Source organism: Perna viridis, chromosome 5, assembly GCF_037379345.1.
Source record: "Perna viridis isolate PV_CMFRI_1.1 ecotype Kerala chromosome 5, ASM3737934v1, whole genome shotgun sequence".
Lineage (NCBI taxonomy): Eukaryota > Metazoa > Mollusca > Bivalvia > Mytilida > Mytilidae > Perna > Perna viridis.
Genome location: NC_142449.1, coordinates 7,988,959 through 8,005,666, shown reverse-complemented (window position 1 = coordinate 8,005,666; position 16,708 = coordinate 7,988,959). Strand labels below are relative to the sequence as shown.

The 16,708-nt window shown below is 31.8% G+C and overlaps 1 protein-coding gene across 10 annotated transcripts in view; it reads left to right on the top strand.

Annotated features, from left to right (window-relative positions):
• LOC148615822 (axonemal central pair apparatus protein HYDIN-like) overlaps positions 1-16,708 on the top strand; it is a 46,682-nt gene that overhangs the window by 16,648 nt on the left and 13,326 nt on the right. For 2 of the 10 annotated variants that reach the window (XM_088582444.1, XM_088582442.1), the window contains 25 exons: positions 180-338; positions 626-868; positions 2,031-2,194; positions 3,593-3,917; positions 4,190-4,331; positions 5,183-5,263; positions 5,567-5,794; positions 6,143-6,205; positions 6,792-6,917; positions 7,138-7,295; positions 7,579-7,661; positions 7,803-7,976; positions 8,091-8,242; positions 8,458-8,724; positions 9,452-9,496; positions 11,022-11,204; positions 11,420-11,539; positions 11,799-12,131; positions 12,383-12,587; positions 12,834-12,936; positions 13,222-13,330; positions 13,486-13,737; positions 13,941-14,108; positions 14,636-14,725; positions 16,087-16,179. In XM_088582444.1, the coding sequence (XP_088438570.1) occupies positions 180-338; positions 626-868; positions 2,031-2,194; positions 3,593-3,917; positions 4,190-4,331; positions 5,183-5,263; positions 5,567-5,794; positions 6,143-6,205; positions 6,792-6,917; positions 7,138-7,295; positions 7,579-7,661; positions 7,803-7,976; positions 8,091-8,242; positions 8,458-8,724; positions 9,452-9,496; positions 11,022-11,204; positions 11,420-11,539; positions 11,799-12,131; positions 12,383-12,587; positions 12,834-12,936; positions 13,222-13,330; positions 13,486-13,737; positions 13,941-14,108; positions 14,636-14,725; positions 16,087-16,179 (4,066 nt within the window). The remainder of the gene's footprint in view (positions 1-179; positions 339-625; positions 869-2,030; positions 2,195-3,592; positions 3,918-4,189; positions 4,332-5,182; positions 5,264-5,566; positions 5,795-6,142; positions 6,206-6,791; positions 6,918-7,137; positions 7,296-7,578; positions 7,662-7,802; positions 7,977-8,090; positions 8,243-8,457; positions 8,725-9,451; positions 9,497-11,021; positions 11,205-11,419; positions 11,540-11,798; positions 12,132-12,382; positions 12,588-12,833; positions 12,937-13,221; positions 13,331-13,485; positions 13,738-13,940; positions 14,109-14,635; positions 14,726-16,086; positions 16,180-16,708) is intronic. The other 8 variants (XM_088582447.1, XM_088582443.1, XM_088582449.1 and 5 more) reach the window with 8 other exon arrangements.

Sequence of the window (16,708 nt, the reverse complement as noted above, 5' to 3'; positions counted from 1 at the left end):
ATAAAAGAGAATAAATTTTGGATAATGAAAGATGTTAAATCCTGCATGAACATACCATTGAAATTTCTACAATAGATATGAGATCACTTGTAATTGAATTTACTGAAGGGTGGTTTTTCCTTTGCTCTCCTGGTTGTGTAACTTGTAACTTCTTCTGATAGTAGTTCTTTTTTATTCAGTACAAGACTCTGCCAGTAGTATTGGTGTTGGTGAGTTGGAAATAACTCCAGTATCAGCAGCTATAGCTAGACATCTGGGTATAGACCTGAGTCCTGAGGGCAAGGCAGCAAGAAACAGAAGAGGCATTGCAGTCATTGTACATGGTGCTCCCCTATCAGGTTTGTGGATGTTTAAATGGAAATATGAGAACATCTTGTTTATACATACAGTCTATTTAGAATAGAAAACAATTATGCTCTATTTATTATTATGAAAAGCTTTAAATAAAAAGATAGTGGAAGGTCATTTTTATATCAGATTTAGGCTTTAATTCATTTGTAAAATTAAAAAAAAAGATAGCTCTAAAGCTTTTGTAATTAGTTGATAGCTATGTTGACTAAGAAGACACTTTTCTGACAATACTATTTTTAACTTGCTATAAGTTATGCTGTCATTATTTTACCAGGTAAAACTGCAACAGCCATAACTTTGGCTAAGAAATATGAGGCAGCCATATTGACTGTAGACCAGATTGTTGTTGATGCCATATCTAGTGGTAATACCCCTGCTGGCATGAAGGCTCGTGCCATGTGTCAGGAGGCTGCTCGTAAGAGGATGGAAGAGTTAAAACTTTTGGAGGGAGAGGAGGCTGAGAAGAAACCAGGAGGACTTAGTATTGAGCAACTAACAGCTCACACTCAAGGAACAAGTAGGTGGCATACAAAATGTTATTACAAGATCTGTTGAATTTTTCTGTAGATATTGAAGTTAGGAATCCTTCTAGAGGTATCAAGAATACATTATAATCAAGATAATACAAATGATATATGCAATAGGTTTGCGTTCAGATCCGATTTTTACATATCTTTATGATATTTTCCTCAAATTTGAAACAGTTTTCATTTATTAATCAAGTTCATATATTTTGTGTTACCACCTTCATCTCCAGTTGTTTTAAACTTATTTTTAACAATACTTACTTAAAAATTTGCATGATGATGAAAGCATGTGATTGAATATTTCTTAAAATGATTTTTTGTGAGAATTTTATGTTGCAGATTGGTAGCCTTATGACTCCACTAAATAATTGCATGTAAATTTCTAGAAAGAATTTGTGTATCTTTACATAACTAATATGCATCAGTTTTGTGACCTGAATAATGAATTAACAAAGCTAAAACTCTTCAGCCCCCATTTGGAATGCATACTGCAAATGTTATATGCAAATTCATAAAATGAAAGTTACCTAATAATGCTTTGCATGGCATGAAATTAAACATTACTCATGACTAGCAGAATAACTGTTCTTCTGGCTTGAATTAATGAAAGGATTAACTGAACACACTAACAATAGTAACAACTCTTGGAGTGTTGCATGTTTTATTTTTTATATTAAACATTGTATGAAGTGTAATAATCCTGATTAAAGTTTACACCATTACCTATGGTTGAAGGTTCAAACATTGTGGTACAAAATCCAATAGCATATTTATAGATCAATACAAATATTTACAACAGCAGAAACAGTATTGATATTAAAACATTTGTTTAATGATGGTAAATTCTTCCTACAAACAAAAGTCTTACTCTTGATCTCTAGTGAGAGTGGGGATGGGGTGGTGGAAGTAAGAGATTGAGAGTTAATCAGGGACCCAAGAAATTAATTGTCTCTCAACCACCCTTGGGGAGTTTTACTACTGGGTACACTAGAAATTACACTGAAAAAACCTTGCTTAAACACTGCCTGAAAATCATAATATGCTACAGCTTAAAGGACTTTCATGATCTATTACTTAGTCATCACAAACTAACAATCACATGATACTATGCTTGCTTCACTTTAACACATGTGTTTTTCTCCGTATATCCAGCCAGTAACATTGGAGTCCTACCTCAGGCTACCTCTGTGATTTCCAATCGTAAAACCAGTACCGTTTCAGACGTAAAGGGTAAAGACAAACACCACCAGGGAAGTTTGGCAGGGGCAAAGACTGCAGTTAATACATCCTCCATAGATGGTGCCACTGGCAGTCAGGTAAGGTTTTTTTTTATAAAAGTTTTTGAGGAGAAATGCATCTTTCCATAAAAACAAATCAATGTTAAATGTAATTGGTGTAGTGGAAGATAGCTAAAAAGGGAAAAACATATAATCATGAAACCTAAAAAAAACTACAGGTACATTTCTGATGCTTCTTTAAAATTTGAAAACAAATATTTGAAATTTTTGAATAAATCTACCAATGCTTGGTACTACTATATGTTTTTATTAATTGTACACTTTGCTATTAGATGGGAAGTAGGACTTATATAACCACAGATCCTAAGCCTAGTAAAGGGGAGGTACATAGAGTGAAATGTAGATCTATCTAGATATTTGTTTGTAAAAGTTATCTCCACTGTTCTGATTTGAAAATTAAGAGATTCTTTCTATAGATTTGTTGTTTTTCTTTTTGTTTTTATCTTTTTTTCACTTTCTAGCTTCAGTTTATAAGCCATTTTTGTATGAATGTTGTAAATGATACTTTGTATTATATATATTTATATGTACATGTATATGCACTACGTGTAACACATTAAAAACACTTTAAAATGGAAACACATTCAAAATGTTTAATGTTTATCAGGTTACTATGTTCATATTTACTTTATTGTTTTGTTTATTTTTACATTATTATAGATGGTGTGAAATGCATTTTCTGTTAGTTGCTTCTATGAATTAACTTTTTGCTAAGTTTTTTTTTCATAGTCATTACTGGTTATTCAGTTATAAGGAACAATCTTTAAATATATATATAAATCAAGTAAAGCTCAATAAGTCTTTTAAAGTATTGAATACCCTGCTGTCTTTATGAAGTTTTAAAAATGCCAACATTAATTATTATTCACTAGGAATCGAGGAAAGGTTAGGTAATGACTACAAGGGGTAGATTTTGTGCAAGTGCCCTCTAAATGTTTGGTTTTACTGTTTTTGACTCGTATACACTTCATATTAACAGTGATGATTACCAGTACTTTAAAAAAAAATAGATAATAAGAAAACAGTCTTTTCACGTCACAAATAAAGATGCTGTACATTAAAATGTGGAAAATTGGTGATACTGTTGTTATAAGGACTATCATCAGGGAATAAAGTGTTACAATTTGAACAAATTTTCAGTGATAGAGGATTTAAGTGTCACTTGATTTGTGGAGTAAAAAGTGCCTTCAATGTGTTGTCTAGTAGGTGTTTCTTTTCTGCAGAATTCAAACATTTTTTTTTCATCATATGTCAGTGTACATTATGATTCTTTTCATGTACATGTATGTGTACAATACTTTACATACTTCAGGCTTTTTTTGTTCATACCATACAGTCCATACACTTATCTTTTTTAGGGAAATATTTTGATGTATATTCATTGCATTATTGATAATTCTTTTCTTTTCACTTTAGGTACCAAGCAGTCCCCCACCCCTAGCTGCTCCCATAGCCAGAAGATTGAGCGTCAGTGCCAGTGTAGCAGGAGAGGAAGGCCTGATGAGTACAGTCCTCCCAGAAGATCTACTGGTAGAGATACTTTCAGAACGTCTTCAGCTCAACGACTGTCACCGTGGTGTAGTGTTTGATGGACTTGAGACTTTGTTTGCTCAGAATCTATACACAACAGCCCATGCCATACTAAGGTCCCTCAACAACAGGAGGTTTATCTACTTTATAACACTCAAACTAGATTACTTGAAATTGAAAGAACAGGAGAAAAAGGAACAAGAAGAGAAAGGTACTGCTGATCTTTCTTATTTGTAGAACTTGTAGTATGAAGGTGTTAAAGAAATAGACTGAAAGGGAACATGTGTGAACTTGCAAGTTAAAAAAAATCTTTTAAGTACAAAACATTTTTTACATTTTAATCAGTTTCCCACCATCTTTTGTTTTCCATGACTTTTACAGTCCGTATTTGAACGGAAATTGTTCAGCTGATTATTTTGTTATAGATACATTGTACCTGTTTTGATAAATGATATGCTAGGGTTTGTTTTATAATTATTTCAGAGAAAGCAATACGGGTGGCAGAAGAACAGGACCGTATTAGGTTAGAGGAAATGTCAGAGGATGAATATGATGCTCTTAGTGATGAGGAGAAGGCTGCAGTTGACAGGAAAAGACTTGATATCAAGAAGGAAAGGATTAGAAAGTAAGTCAATTAAAAGCATGTAAACGTAATGTAGGGGGTCTGTTGTTATCGTATAGTTCATTTCTCAGGATGAAAAGTTTCTCTTAAATTTTCTCCATTGATCATTTAATCATTGGCCAATGCCATGTTAAAAAACGGCTTTTAATATTTTAACTAAATTGCCTTTGATGCATTTACATGTTGTATTTTTATCAAATGTGCTTATTGAAAGAAAATATTTTTGTGACACTTAACATTTTTCTTCATTTAAACAGAAGGTGAGTTACATTGAGATCTAAATTAGTTATTTGGTATGGTGGAGGAACCATTTCAGTACCTTTTATTTTTGTTCATGAAGTAATATTTGCTTTATGAGGGATTCATATATGTTCAATTTTTTGTATATTTTGGTCTCGGATTTCATAGTGATTTTTACATTTGATCACAGAATTGTAAGTGCACTTATAGGTACAGTGAAAAGAAGTCTACTTTCAGGTATCATGGAATATCACACTCAGGTTGAACAATTTTGCACACAAATTTTAATAATGGCTTTGGTTTGGTTTGCATTAAATTAAATAGGAACTTAAGATAAAATCTACCAGTAATGCCATGGAAATTGTTGATAAAATCTATTGGTGATATTATAATATTCTTCATAAACATATAATTTTATTCTGTAAGTATAATTACATAAATGAAAGTTTGAAAATATGTAAGTAATGAATATCTGTTTTTTTTTTCTTAAATATTTCTAACTAGATTTTTGTGATAAGGCATTGAATTTGCAAACTTTATAAATATACATTTCTGTTCATTAAAAAGTATAAGAATTATTCAGCAAACAATTTTATGTACTTTTATGATTACAGAGAAATGGAAGAACGAATGGAAAGAGAAAGAATAGAAAAAGAAAAGGAAGAAGAATTAAGAAGAATTCAGGAAGAAGAAAAGTGGGATTTTATTCATCTTTTAATTTTCATTATAGCAAAATTTTCAGATAGATTTCAGTCTTGTTCAATTAATTACATTCACTATTTTAAGTACTGTATAATAACTTTCAGTCTTAATGCTAGTTCTCTGGGAACAAGTCTATTTATATTTATGCGTATTAAATATGTTTAGCTTTGTTAGATAATTTGTTTCATATGTATTTAAATTCAAGAAAATATAAAATTGAATTGTGATCTTTAGACGAGGTACAGACACTTCATAAATATTAGATATGTTTATGTAGTTCTTATTGATTTCTTCAGAGCAAAGAGGAAAGGAAAGAGAGGTCCAGCTAAAGATGAAGCAAAGGGTGATGGCAAAAAGAGTGCTGCACCAACTGGTCCTGCTGGTAAAAATAGCAGTATTGACCGAGTTGGAAAAGGTCAAGGCAAACATGATGGTGACCACCATCCAGGTAAACAGGCATCATCAATGGAGAGACCAGAGTCTCATCAGACAGAGAAAAGTGACTCCAATGTTGATGATGGAAAGTAAGTACATAACAGCAATGTATTAATTACATCTACCTTTGGTGTTGTAGTGACAAGTGAATACAGAACAAATTACTTGTCATTATATCATCATTATTATTATATATTAAAACAGATTAATAATGATTCATGGTTTATCAATGGATTTTATATAAAGTTCAATATTTTCTACTGTTTAATTGCAAACAGAAAATTCATGGTTTTTGGTTTTCACGACATTAATGCAATAGTCTGCCTTCAGAATTATACATCTCATACTTTGATAGTCAAATACCTTTAGGTTATGTATAAGAGTTAAATACAATATATAACTGTATGGATGTTTAGCTTTGATATCAATGATTTTAGAATGAACCCAAAAGAGCTACAAAATCACCTGGCAGTGATGTCTAAAATGGGAGCTGCTATAGGGTACACAGTTGTTTTTATGTTCTTTTTTGCTGTTTTCATTTTATTTTATGATTTTTTTTACTTGAGAACCACTTTGAAAAAGTTCTGAATTTGCATTTAATTCAACTTAAGAATATGAAACTGGGATACATATTTGCTTGTGAAATATCTGTGGTAATATATACACCTGTAAAGTTTGGTTGTCCAGTTAAATTGATTGTTCAACAGTATAGTTACACTCTAGTATTTATTTCATAACAGATGCAGTCTAATTTTCATACATAAAGAAAAAAAACAACACCACCTGAACAGAGGATGAAAAAAATACATTTTAATTCTTTATAAGTAGAATTATATTTGCATGGCTGTAATTTAATCATTGTGGAGCACATTAGACAAGTTTGTTATTACTTACAGGAAAAGTAATATGGAAGTGTGTAATAATTTACAGAAAAGGCAATTTGTAGGTGTGTAATTACTTACAGGAAGGTAATTGGTAGGTGTGTTATTGTGTAATTGCTTGCACAAAAGATAATTTATATGCGTGAAACTACTTACAGAAAAGGTAAAATAAAAGTATGTTGTTTGTAAGTGTTATTACTTACAGGAAAGGTAAAAAGAAAGATGGTAAGAAGGACGGTAAAGAGAAAGGAGATAAAGAGAAGGCTGAAATCTCTACAGAGGAACCAGTTAAAGAACCACTGAAGGAGTCTGATATTCTTCTGATGCAAAGGTTTGTTACATTGAAGTACTGCTTTGTGATCCCTGGATGAAACATTAACACACCTTCCTTATGAAATATACATTATTACTTTTTTGTAAGTTGTATGAATAGAACTTTATCATTAAGATCAACTCAAGATGTAAGTCTATGTAGTGTTTTTAAATACTTTCAGTATTTACTCTCCAGAATGATGAATTATTTTGCTAACATATGTATTGTATTTCTATAGATTCCGAACATTTGAGCATGCACAGAAGGACATAAATGAAATGTTAGAGTACTGGGACAGGACAACTTTGTCACTGAGAAGACCACCTACTCCATCAGAGAAATCAGAGGAAGATCAGCAGCACCATCCACAGTCAGGCAAATCTAAAGGAAAGAAGGGTAAGTGAATAGTTGCATTTCTTCCTTGTAATTATTTCGGTAATTCATTCTAAAATTTTAAAAAATTAGATGAGATCAATTAAATTCAACACCTGCACTTCTTGCATCATAATTTTGAAATATAATGTGATATTACATTTTTGTAATATTCAGTTAAATTTTATTGAAAGTATTTTTAATAAATGTCGTAAATGATATGACACCAAAAAGCAGTTTTTTAGGGAAAATAGTGAGGACATTATATAACAAAACAAAATCTTTAGTTGAAACATTTTGGTTTTAGGAGAAAAACATGATAAAGAAAAGGCGGAAAAGGAAAGACAGAAACAAATTCAAAAAGAAAACGAAGAAAAGGCAGCAAAAGAGGTAAGAACAATGATGATATGTAGAAATAGAAAGAACAGATAAGTTAAAAAAATGTTTTGTCATTTGAACCTTACTATTTGCTGTATTGTCGGTATCTGGTGATTAATAGTGATGTGTCAGTGTCTCAATATTTTTTTTCAGGCTGCTGCAGCTGCAGCTGCTGCACAAGGTGAAGGACTGGAAGGAGAGGGAACTCCTGAGGAGAAAGAGGATGATGGGATTGGTCTTCCTCATGTTGTTGTTGACTGCTCAGACAAGTCAACACCAGTACCTCAGAAAGTTATTGGCTGTGGCAGATTCCCAACCATGGAAGAGGTAGCTATGTTGTACTATTCTTGTCATTGAATAAATGTTTTTTTTTGTATCAAAGATATTATATTAAATTTTCCTAGATATTACTAAAGCAAGTTACTCATTTATGATTTCTAGGTATTAGATGGACTTGGTATGGGACCTAAAGGACCACCAATACCCCCACCAGCAGAATTTAGTGTTATACCCTACCCTGTGAAGAGAAAAGCCCCTCCAGTCAGTGAATTTGGTGGCAGATATATATTTATTGCATCATCACCAGATGACCCGTAAGTTTTGTAAACACATTTTTTTTGAGATATCAAATTAAACATCACAATGATAAAGACCTTAAGTTTTACACATTTTTCATATAGAAAAAACATGACTCAGTGTTATTATTGAGTGTTCTGTTTTGCTTCTTTGTATATACTTCAGTTTCAAATGTATTTGAGCTGTGAATTTAATTGTACATACAATCAGAAATAAACTTACTTCTTTGTAGTAATGTTGGTATACCTGAGAGCAGTGGTACTGAACCTGAGGAAGAGAAATCAGTTACTCCAGACAAGGGTAAAGAAGACCACACCACACCTACTAAAGGCAAAGCTTCCAAGGACAAAACATCCACTAAAGGAGAACAAAAAGGCGAGAGGAAAAAGAGTGCAGAGAGAAAAACTACATCTAAAACAGAAAGGAGGCGACCTTCTGTCAATGTACAGTCTCCTCCACCAGGGGCAGTAACTCCTGTGTCTGATGGTGACAATGTCAGGTAATATTCTATCAGCAATCTTCTTATTTTATATGACTTGTTTCTGATGGTCTCAATATATTTACTCAGATTAACTTAGGTTTTGTTAAAGATATATATTCAGTGACTTCTAGGAATTGGAACATTTCTCACCATTGTAAGTGCTTGAGTGCCATCTAGTGTGCAGCATACATATACTTTGTCAACAGTCTGTCATTCAGACATGAAATGCAATGATATCTTAAGGCTTGCTTTGCAGAAGGTCATATTTTCTCCTCTCAATTTCAAAGAAAAATAATCATACAGTACTTTCTTCATTCATAAGAAATTTATCATAATTATATAAAATTTAGGGAATAATCCAATGTATTGGTAGGGTTTGAATTAGAAAACAATAGTACAAAATGTGCTATGTAGAATTCTACAAAAACTACATATATCTGTAGATCCTTTTGCCTGCTTCACACAAAATCATTAGTTTATCATTTTTCTTCTTCTTCAAAGATCATCAGACATTTACATTCCTCGTATAACTTGATAATGTTTACTTTGGTTCTAATTTCTGAATGTGCAACACATCACACTAACTTATTAACCCTTCGTCATCATTTCCATCTAAAGAAACTCACTGATACCTTTTTTTTCCTTGTGTTTTCTGATCTATGTCACTGTATCACTGACTGGTCTTTGTCATTAACTGCATGTGTATTAACCCACTATAGATAGCTATGCATGTCTCTCCTTACAGTATGTCTGGGGAAGGGATGGCCGTAGGAGATTCCAAAACTCCAAAGTAAGTAGTCTAGTGGTATACATAAACATTGGCTCTCATCAGTAGTATTTTATATATGTATGTTTTTTGCACGCTCTCATATTCGACTACATTTTTTTGCTCTTAAATCAATATTCATGTACCACATGAATCATTTTTAAAAATATTTTCTGTTCTTAACCAAGAATGACTTTATTGGTCACCTTAACATTATTCAGAAATACTATTTTTTTATTTCACATCATAATAAAACCAAGTCATTACATATTTATCACTTTTTGCGAATATATTTTCTTTGATTTCTAGAGATTTACGGTAAAATACTTGTTGAAGTTTTGTAATTTACATTTCTGCAATTAGGTTTTTTGTATGATTTATGTTTTATTTTGTAACAAAACTTTTTTTTAATGTTTTCATCATCTCTTATCATTTCAGTACATTTTAATGCATGTATATGGAAAAATAATTTTTAATCTGAATTCTTGTCTAAGTGTATCATAGCGTAGTAAATATATCAGTCATATTCTTCTGAGCATGCCACTTCAAAACTAGTGTATGCACATTTAATACTACATATATTCACACTGTGTGCAGTTATGCTTTCATTCTGCACAGCTTCATGCACGGAGTGGTCATTAATGAAGTTAGATATTTGCTTTGAAGATTTCGATTTTAAGTTTTGCATGATATTTTTTGTTACAAAATCTGGCTTTACAGTTAACATTTTGTGAAAAAGAGGCTAGAATTGTTTAACTTTGTGAATTGCATTGTAAAATATTTTGTGAATGGCCTTTATAAAAAAAAAACAATTATTTTCTTGATATTTACATAGATGCTAGTTTATAATGAAAGTTTGATCGGGTCATTTTTTTTTCAAAAATCAATGTTCCTATGCTAGATCATGTTAATTATTTATCACAACAAAATCTCTTTGAAATATTCCTGTTGTAAGATTTATTAGACATATTTTTTTACTAGAATTTAGAGTGGGAAAATATCTTTTATAGAAAGATTTATTTTCATATTGCAGGAGAAAGTAAGAAGTAATTCACAAGGTTACTATATAAAGGAGGAATGAGAGCCAAATATAGATTATGTTTATGTATACCCACTACATACAAGCCTAACTTATGTCTCTCTAACATTTACCCTAATGCTACATAATACAAGCTATTTCAATTTATTTTTTACTTTGTATTTTCAAATTTGTAGAAGGAAACATAAGTTTTTATGGTACAAATGAAATTACAGTGAATTTATAAATGAATCTTATGTATGAATTAAATGAAGATAATTGCATTTCAAGTCTTGTTTTAATGCCAAATCAAATGATGGGTTCAATTAGTGACTTATTTGTTGTCCATTATACCATAATAGGTTCTCATTATTTTTAGATTGTGTTATTTGACTGCCACTATAGGATTTTTACCAGGATGACATGGCTAACCAAATGATCAACATCAAACAGTACTTAACCTCAGGCCTGTATACTTTCTCATCAGCCTAAACATAGCTTTTTAATTTGTAATTTTGTCTTATTTCGCAGACTGACCATCTTCCGTTGGATTGTCCCAGCCAATGGTGAAGTATTAATTAAACTGCGGTTCCAGTCAGAAGAACTAGGACAGTTTGATCAGACCCTGAACTTTGAGATTGTAGGAACACGACGTAGATACCAGCTGTTCTGTAGGGGAGTTTGTGCCTTCCCATCAATCAGTAGAGAGCCAAGGTCAGTCATGTGTATCTTCGAAGATAAAAAAAAAATGTTAAGAAGTTTAATTTCTATTATCTTATGTTAGCAACTCTTTTGCATGTATTTTTTTCAAAACAAACAGCATCAATAGTTTTTGAAGTAATAATAGAGGTTCATTACCTTCAAAGGTTTTAAATTTGAATTGAAAATAAGTATAAACAATAATTCACTAACTTTCACTTTCTTTCCAGAATTGTATTCCCAAGTCGAAAGAAGACTAAAAAGGCCAATGAAATAGCCCACAAGAAATATATTTTAGCCACAGAAACATTTGAGTTTGGCCCACTTCTGAATTCCAGACCAAGAACTGGGTAGGTCACTGTTCATTTAGATATTTAAACCCCACCTTTATAGTGTTACAGGTTTTACATTACAGTCATAATAAACATCTTTTTTACAGAAATTATGATATTGAACAGAGTCTGAAGTATTTCAATATAAAATTTTAGTAATTGTAGACAGTTTTATCCATTTGAATGAATTCTTTTTATACCCTGGACATTTGAAACAGTTTCAAATCTACAAATCAACTGATTGTCTTTCCTTTCCTAACATATTTTCTGTTCACAGGTACAAAGAAGGTAAACATCCAGCTTACATGGAACAGCTGAATGTGACCAATACCTCTCCACTTGAGGCAGACATTAGCTTCTGTTTCTTCAAGGATAGCAAGAGTGAAACATTCATATTAGAACCACCTTCCATGGTGCTGAAACCTGGAGAGTGTCAGAAATTAACAATCTGGGCATATCCATGTAAAGTGGGTAGGATTGAGGACTCAATTGTATGTTGTATCAAGGAGAACCCAGAACCTGTTGTATTTAAAGTTGCATGTGACTCATTCAATCCCGAGTTGGATCTCAACACGAGGGACTTTAAGTTTGAGTCTGTGAGATTATACAGGTGAGTATAGGATTGGAGCAATACGATTCAATATGAGTTAGTTGAAAACATATGAAATATACACTGTATTAAATGGAATCTAATATATAATGCATTTGGTCATTAATTAGCACAAATCCAAGTTTTATGGTGAAGGTGTTTTAATCACTCCTTTAAAAATACAGGGGTGTTATTTTTTTCTCTAAAATTTCCTAAATGATTGAAATAAAAATTAGTTTCTTCTTCAAACTGAAATGAAATATGTTTTTCAGGAAGGAAATAAGAACTATCCACATGAGGAATAACACCCAGCTGCCTGTTGTTTGGAAGGTTACAGGTATAGAACAATTAGGTGATGATTTTAGTTTGTCAGCTGACCATGGGGTCATTGACCCATTACAGGAGTATCCTCTCCATGCTTACTTTAGGGCTATGAAGCCTCTTAACACAACACAACAGAAGAAAATTAGGCTTGAGGTAAGTACATATAAACTTTGTCTACTTTTAGAGGATTACTGATATACTATTCAATTGTCATGTTCTGCCTTGTTTTATTGTTAGAACTTTTGAGACTGATAAGTATGTTTAAGTCTTATCTTTATAATCTATCATATTCACATTGAAATAACTGACAAGAAAATTATAATAAATAAAAACAAAATGTCCAAGATTAAGAATTTAACAGTGGAAATGAACCAATAAGAATTATTTTTTTCTGTACAGATACATGACCAGGAGGGTGTCCATCCATTGTCTGTTGAGACCCTGAATGTTCACTATGAACCTTATGATATCAGTGTAGACATGAGCTTTAACAATAAAGGAGGTAGGGTTAATAAACTCATTATTGATTGGATGATTATTTTTCTTTTGTTTGAACTCAGGAGATACAGTTAAATAGTCAGTGAAATTTCTGCTTCAAGGTTGAAAATGTGTATAAAGTGTAAAATTATAAGAAATAAAAGCTGACTTTGATTAGTTCATACTTGTATGAATTTGCCAACTTTACTCACTGCCTTTTGTCAGCAATATATTTTACTTTTTGATCTTGTTAATCTGTGATTTTAATTGACTTTATTTTTGACTAATTGATATATAACTTCCCTTTCAGATCATGGTTCAGATGGTGGTGGCCTTGACCTTGGTATTGTACATGTTGGTGAGGAGAAGAAATGTACATGTGCTCTTAAAAACAGAGGAAAATATGAAGTTGGATATAAGTAAGGTTCTTTCAGTAATTGTATCAACACTAAGCATTTTAAATTGCACTCAACCCTTTCAAAACCAAATCATTTGTGACTTCAGAATTTGTTTTGTTTGAACATGTTTCTTGTTTTCCTAGTATTTTGATTAAACTATTTATATTATCTTGCAGCTTTATCAAAAAGGATTGTGACCCTGCTAATCCTAACGCTGCCTCACTGTTTACCATCACTCCAGAGAAAGGTACCTTGATTTCTAATGACAGACCAACACAACCTACCATTATGTTTAAATCTGACAAGGAGCTTGTCATCAAGGACCAACCTATACTCAGTTGTCAGGTCATTGATCTGAAGGTTGGAGATGAGGGAGAAATTATTGGTGTCATACCCATCAAAGTATCTGCCAAGGTCTTGTTTCCAAAGTAAGTACATGTATTACTTAAACTGTTAACAGGTACTGCCTAACCTATGATAGTAATTCAAAAAACAAAATCCAAATGCATTGTCTATCTCTTTTATTTTACCTGTTCTTTCTCAATCTATACCATACAAAGGATTTTTTTCTGCTTTAATGTTGATATTCTAATTGTAGACTTCTTCTTCTCAATGTTTTGATATTTTGTAGATATGAGATTCAACCTGCAAATGACATTAACTTTGGGGCACTGCTCATCAATAATAAGAAAGAAGGCCAAAGTAGATTTGAGATTCATAACAGGGGAGAATTTGATTTTAAATTCATTGTATCAAAGATGCAGAAGGAAGATAAACCTGGTGGTCGTGGCAACAGACCGTAAGTTCATTTTAGGGATTACATTATTTATTGCACAGTATAATGGGTTCACTGCTTTCCGCTTTTGTTTATTTTCACATTCACTGTTACAGTGTTATAGAATAGGGAATCAGGTTCTCTTTTTGCTTATGCAAGTTACTTTCTTTTGGGTCATTGCACAAAAACTATATACTAATCATGATCCTTCTTCCCAGTCTGACATGTGCTCAAACCAAAAAATTAAACCTATTGCCATTTTAAATGAATTAGGAGCAGACTTGAAAAGTAGGTTTTTTAATATGACCAAAGTAGAATTAAGATTGTAAAATTGCATGCAAGTAATTTTCTCTAGTAGTGATTTTTTTTTATGATTTTCATTTTTATGCACAGTAATATGTTGCATTAGCCAATAGCATGTGGTACCTGCATGTAGATTGGATTTTTTTCTTTATTTTAGTCAAAATGACATTTTTTGGCACTTTTAGTTTGTTAAATGAAGCATGACATTTTTAAATATCTGTTCACCAACCCTTTGTGTACTTACACAGTCCTGTGAAAGACAGTAAACGCAGCAAGTCACGTGATGGATCAAGTTCTGGACGATCGGTAGCTAGACCTAAGAAAACTGATTCTGTCAGGTTAGTTAGAGCCCACCCATCTCATTGTTTCTTAACTGTCTCATGTGTGCTTACTTAGTCATGGTTGATGCAGAATTTTTGTGACAGCAATCACTTTGATGTAATTGGGTGATTTCTTATTTACTTTGATGAATTTAATGTATTGAAATGGTTTAATTAAGTAAATGGTGTCACAGTCATCTGCTAGAACCATTCACCTGCCATCTTCTCTCATCCCGTTTGAAGCAACTAACACTTCCAATGAGAATTGCTAGAATAGGAGTGCCAATGCAGTGTGTTTGGTTTGTTTTTGTGTTTGAATTTCAGACGGTCAAATAAAACCAGTATTCAAGTATTTTTGAGAGTTGACAGTAATTTTGAAAGTAACGAAAGTTTTTAATATTTCAAGTGATCGTCAGATTTTAATTTTGTAACTTTAAAAATTTGAAATCATCTAAGGAATTTCTGTAAGCTTGTATAGAGTAATTGTCACATGATGTTGTCTTTCACTTATAATGACTTTAGAGTCAACAAAGGATTGAAATCGTCAATGTGTAATTGTGGGATATTTGTTTATATATTTGGCTTACAATTGAAAATAGTCCAAATGCTACAATCAGGCATCTTATAGGCAGAGGTGAATCCAGGCACTTTGAAAAGGAGGGGTGCCGGCCGGTTCCTCAGAAAAAGGGAGGTGCTAGGACATTATTTACCATTTTTTGTCAATTTTACACATGGAAATAACAAATTTTCCAATGAAAAGGAGGGGTGCCAACCCCCTGCACCCCCTGGATCTGCCACTGTATAGGACTTATAAGATTTCAAATGATTGGATAATTTGATGATCACTTATGATTACTGGTAATTAATTATTTCAAAAATTTCTGTTATAATTTAATACACACTTTTTTCTGAACTAATTTAATTGTTTCCTAAACTAAATTGACTTGATAGTATTTCACTATGACAATATATTTCTTTTGCACTAGTTTTTCTGCATACTTACTCATTACTAACTTGAATCTATTTACCTATATTATCTAAATGCTAATTAGTATAGCTTTAACAAACATGTCAATGTTTTTGTTTGAGGGGGTGTACGTTTAGTATCCAAAGATTGGCTTTAATTGTGATACCTAATGACTAGCACTAAAACACCCTCTTGAAAACTAGTGTCTAAATTATACTTTTGTGCAAATACATATTTTAGTGAGTTTCTTACCCATACAGCAATACGTCTAAAATGAAATTGTCTTAAAAAACAAACAAACATATAAACAAAATCAGAAGGAAAAAGAAATGGGGCTAAACAAAGATATGTTATGTGACCTATACAGTTGACATGTTTGTTACCACCTGTTTGCAGTGATTTTCTTTCTTAGTAGTGAAAACAATGCTAGTCAAGTTCAGCTGCTTCCAGGAATCTCAAGAGTCCATATGACTTCTGGGCTTCATGGTACAAAACGTCCTGGCAGGTATAACACAGTTATGTGTTCATTTGTGTTTTCCTTTGTTTTTGTCATGTGATGTATAGAAAAAATCAATTAATTTTTTTTTTTTAATTATTTTGAATATTTTGTGTTTTTTTTTTTTTTTGGTTTTTTTTTCCAATGGTGTTTTTATTCTACAAATTTGAAAAAAAACATGTTCAGTTTTGTGTAGTGCAGTATAGTTTGATGGTTTTAATATTTTATTACAACACCTGAATGCTATACCTGTTCTTAATATATACATTCAGTGATACCTGGATAGGTGTTACAGTATTATCCAGTTAAAGCATTTTAAAAAAAAATGGCATCTGTGGAAAATATTTAAACATCTTTTTTATGAAAATTATCTTTTAAACACATTTATTTACTTGCTATTAAACACGTAAGTTTACAGCCTTCAACTGCTATATATTTTATTATGGATTTTATTATTAATTACATCTGTATTTCTAAACTTGTAATAAAACTACAAAAATCTAGATTCTACATAGCTTTGCATGACTAAAACATTCAA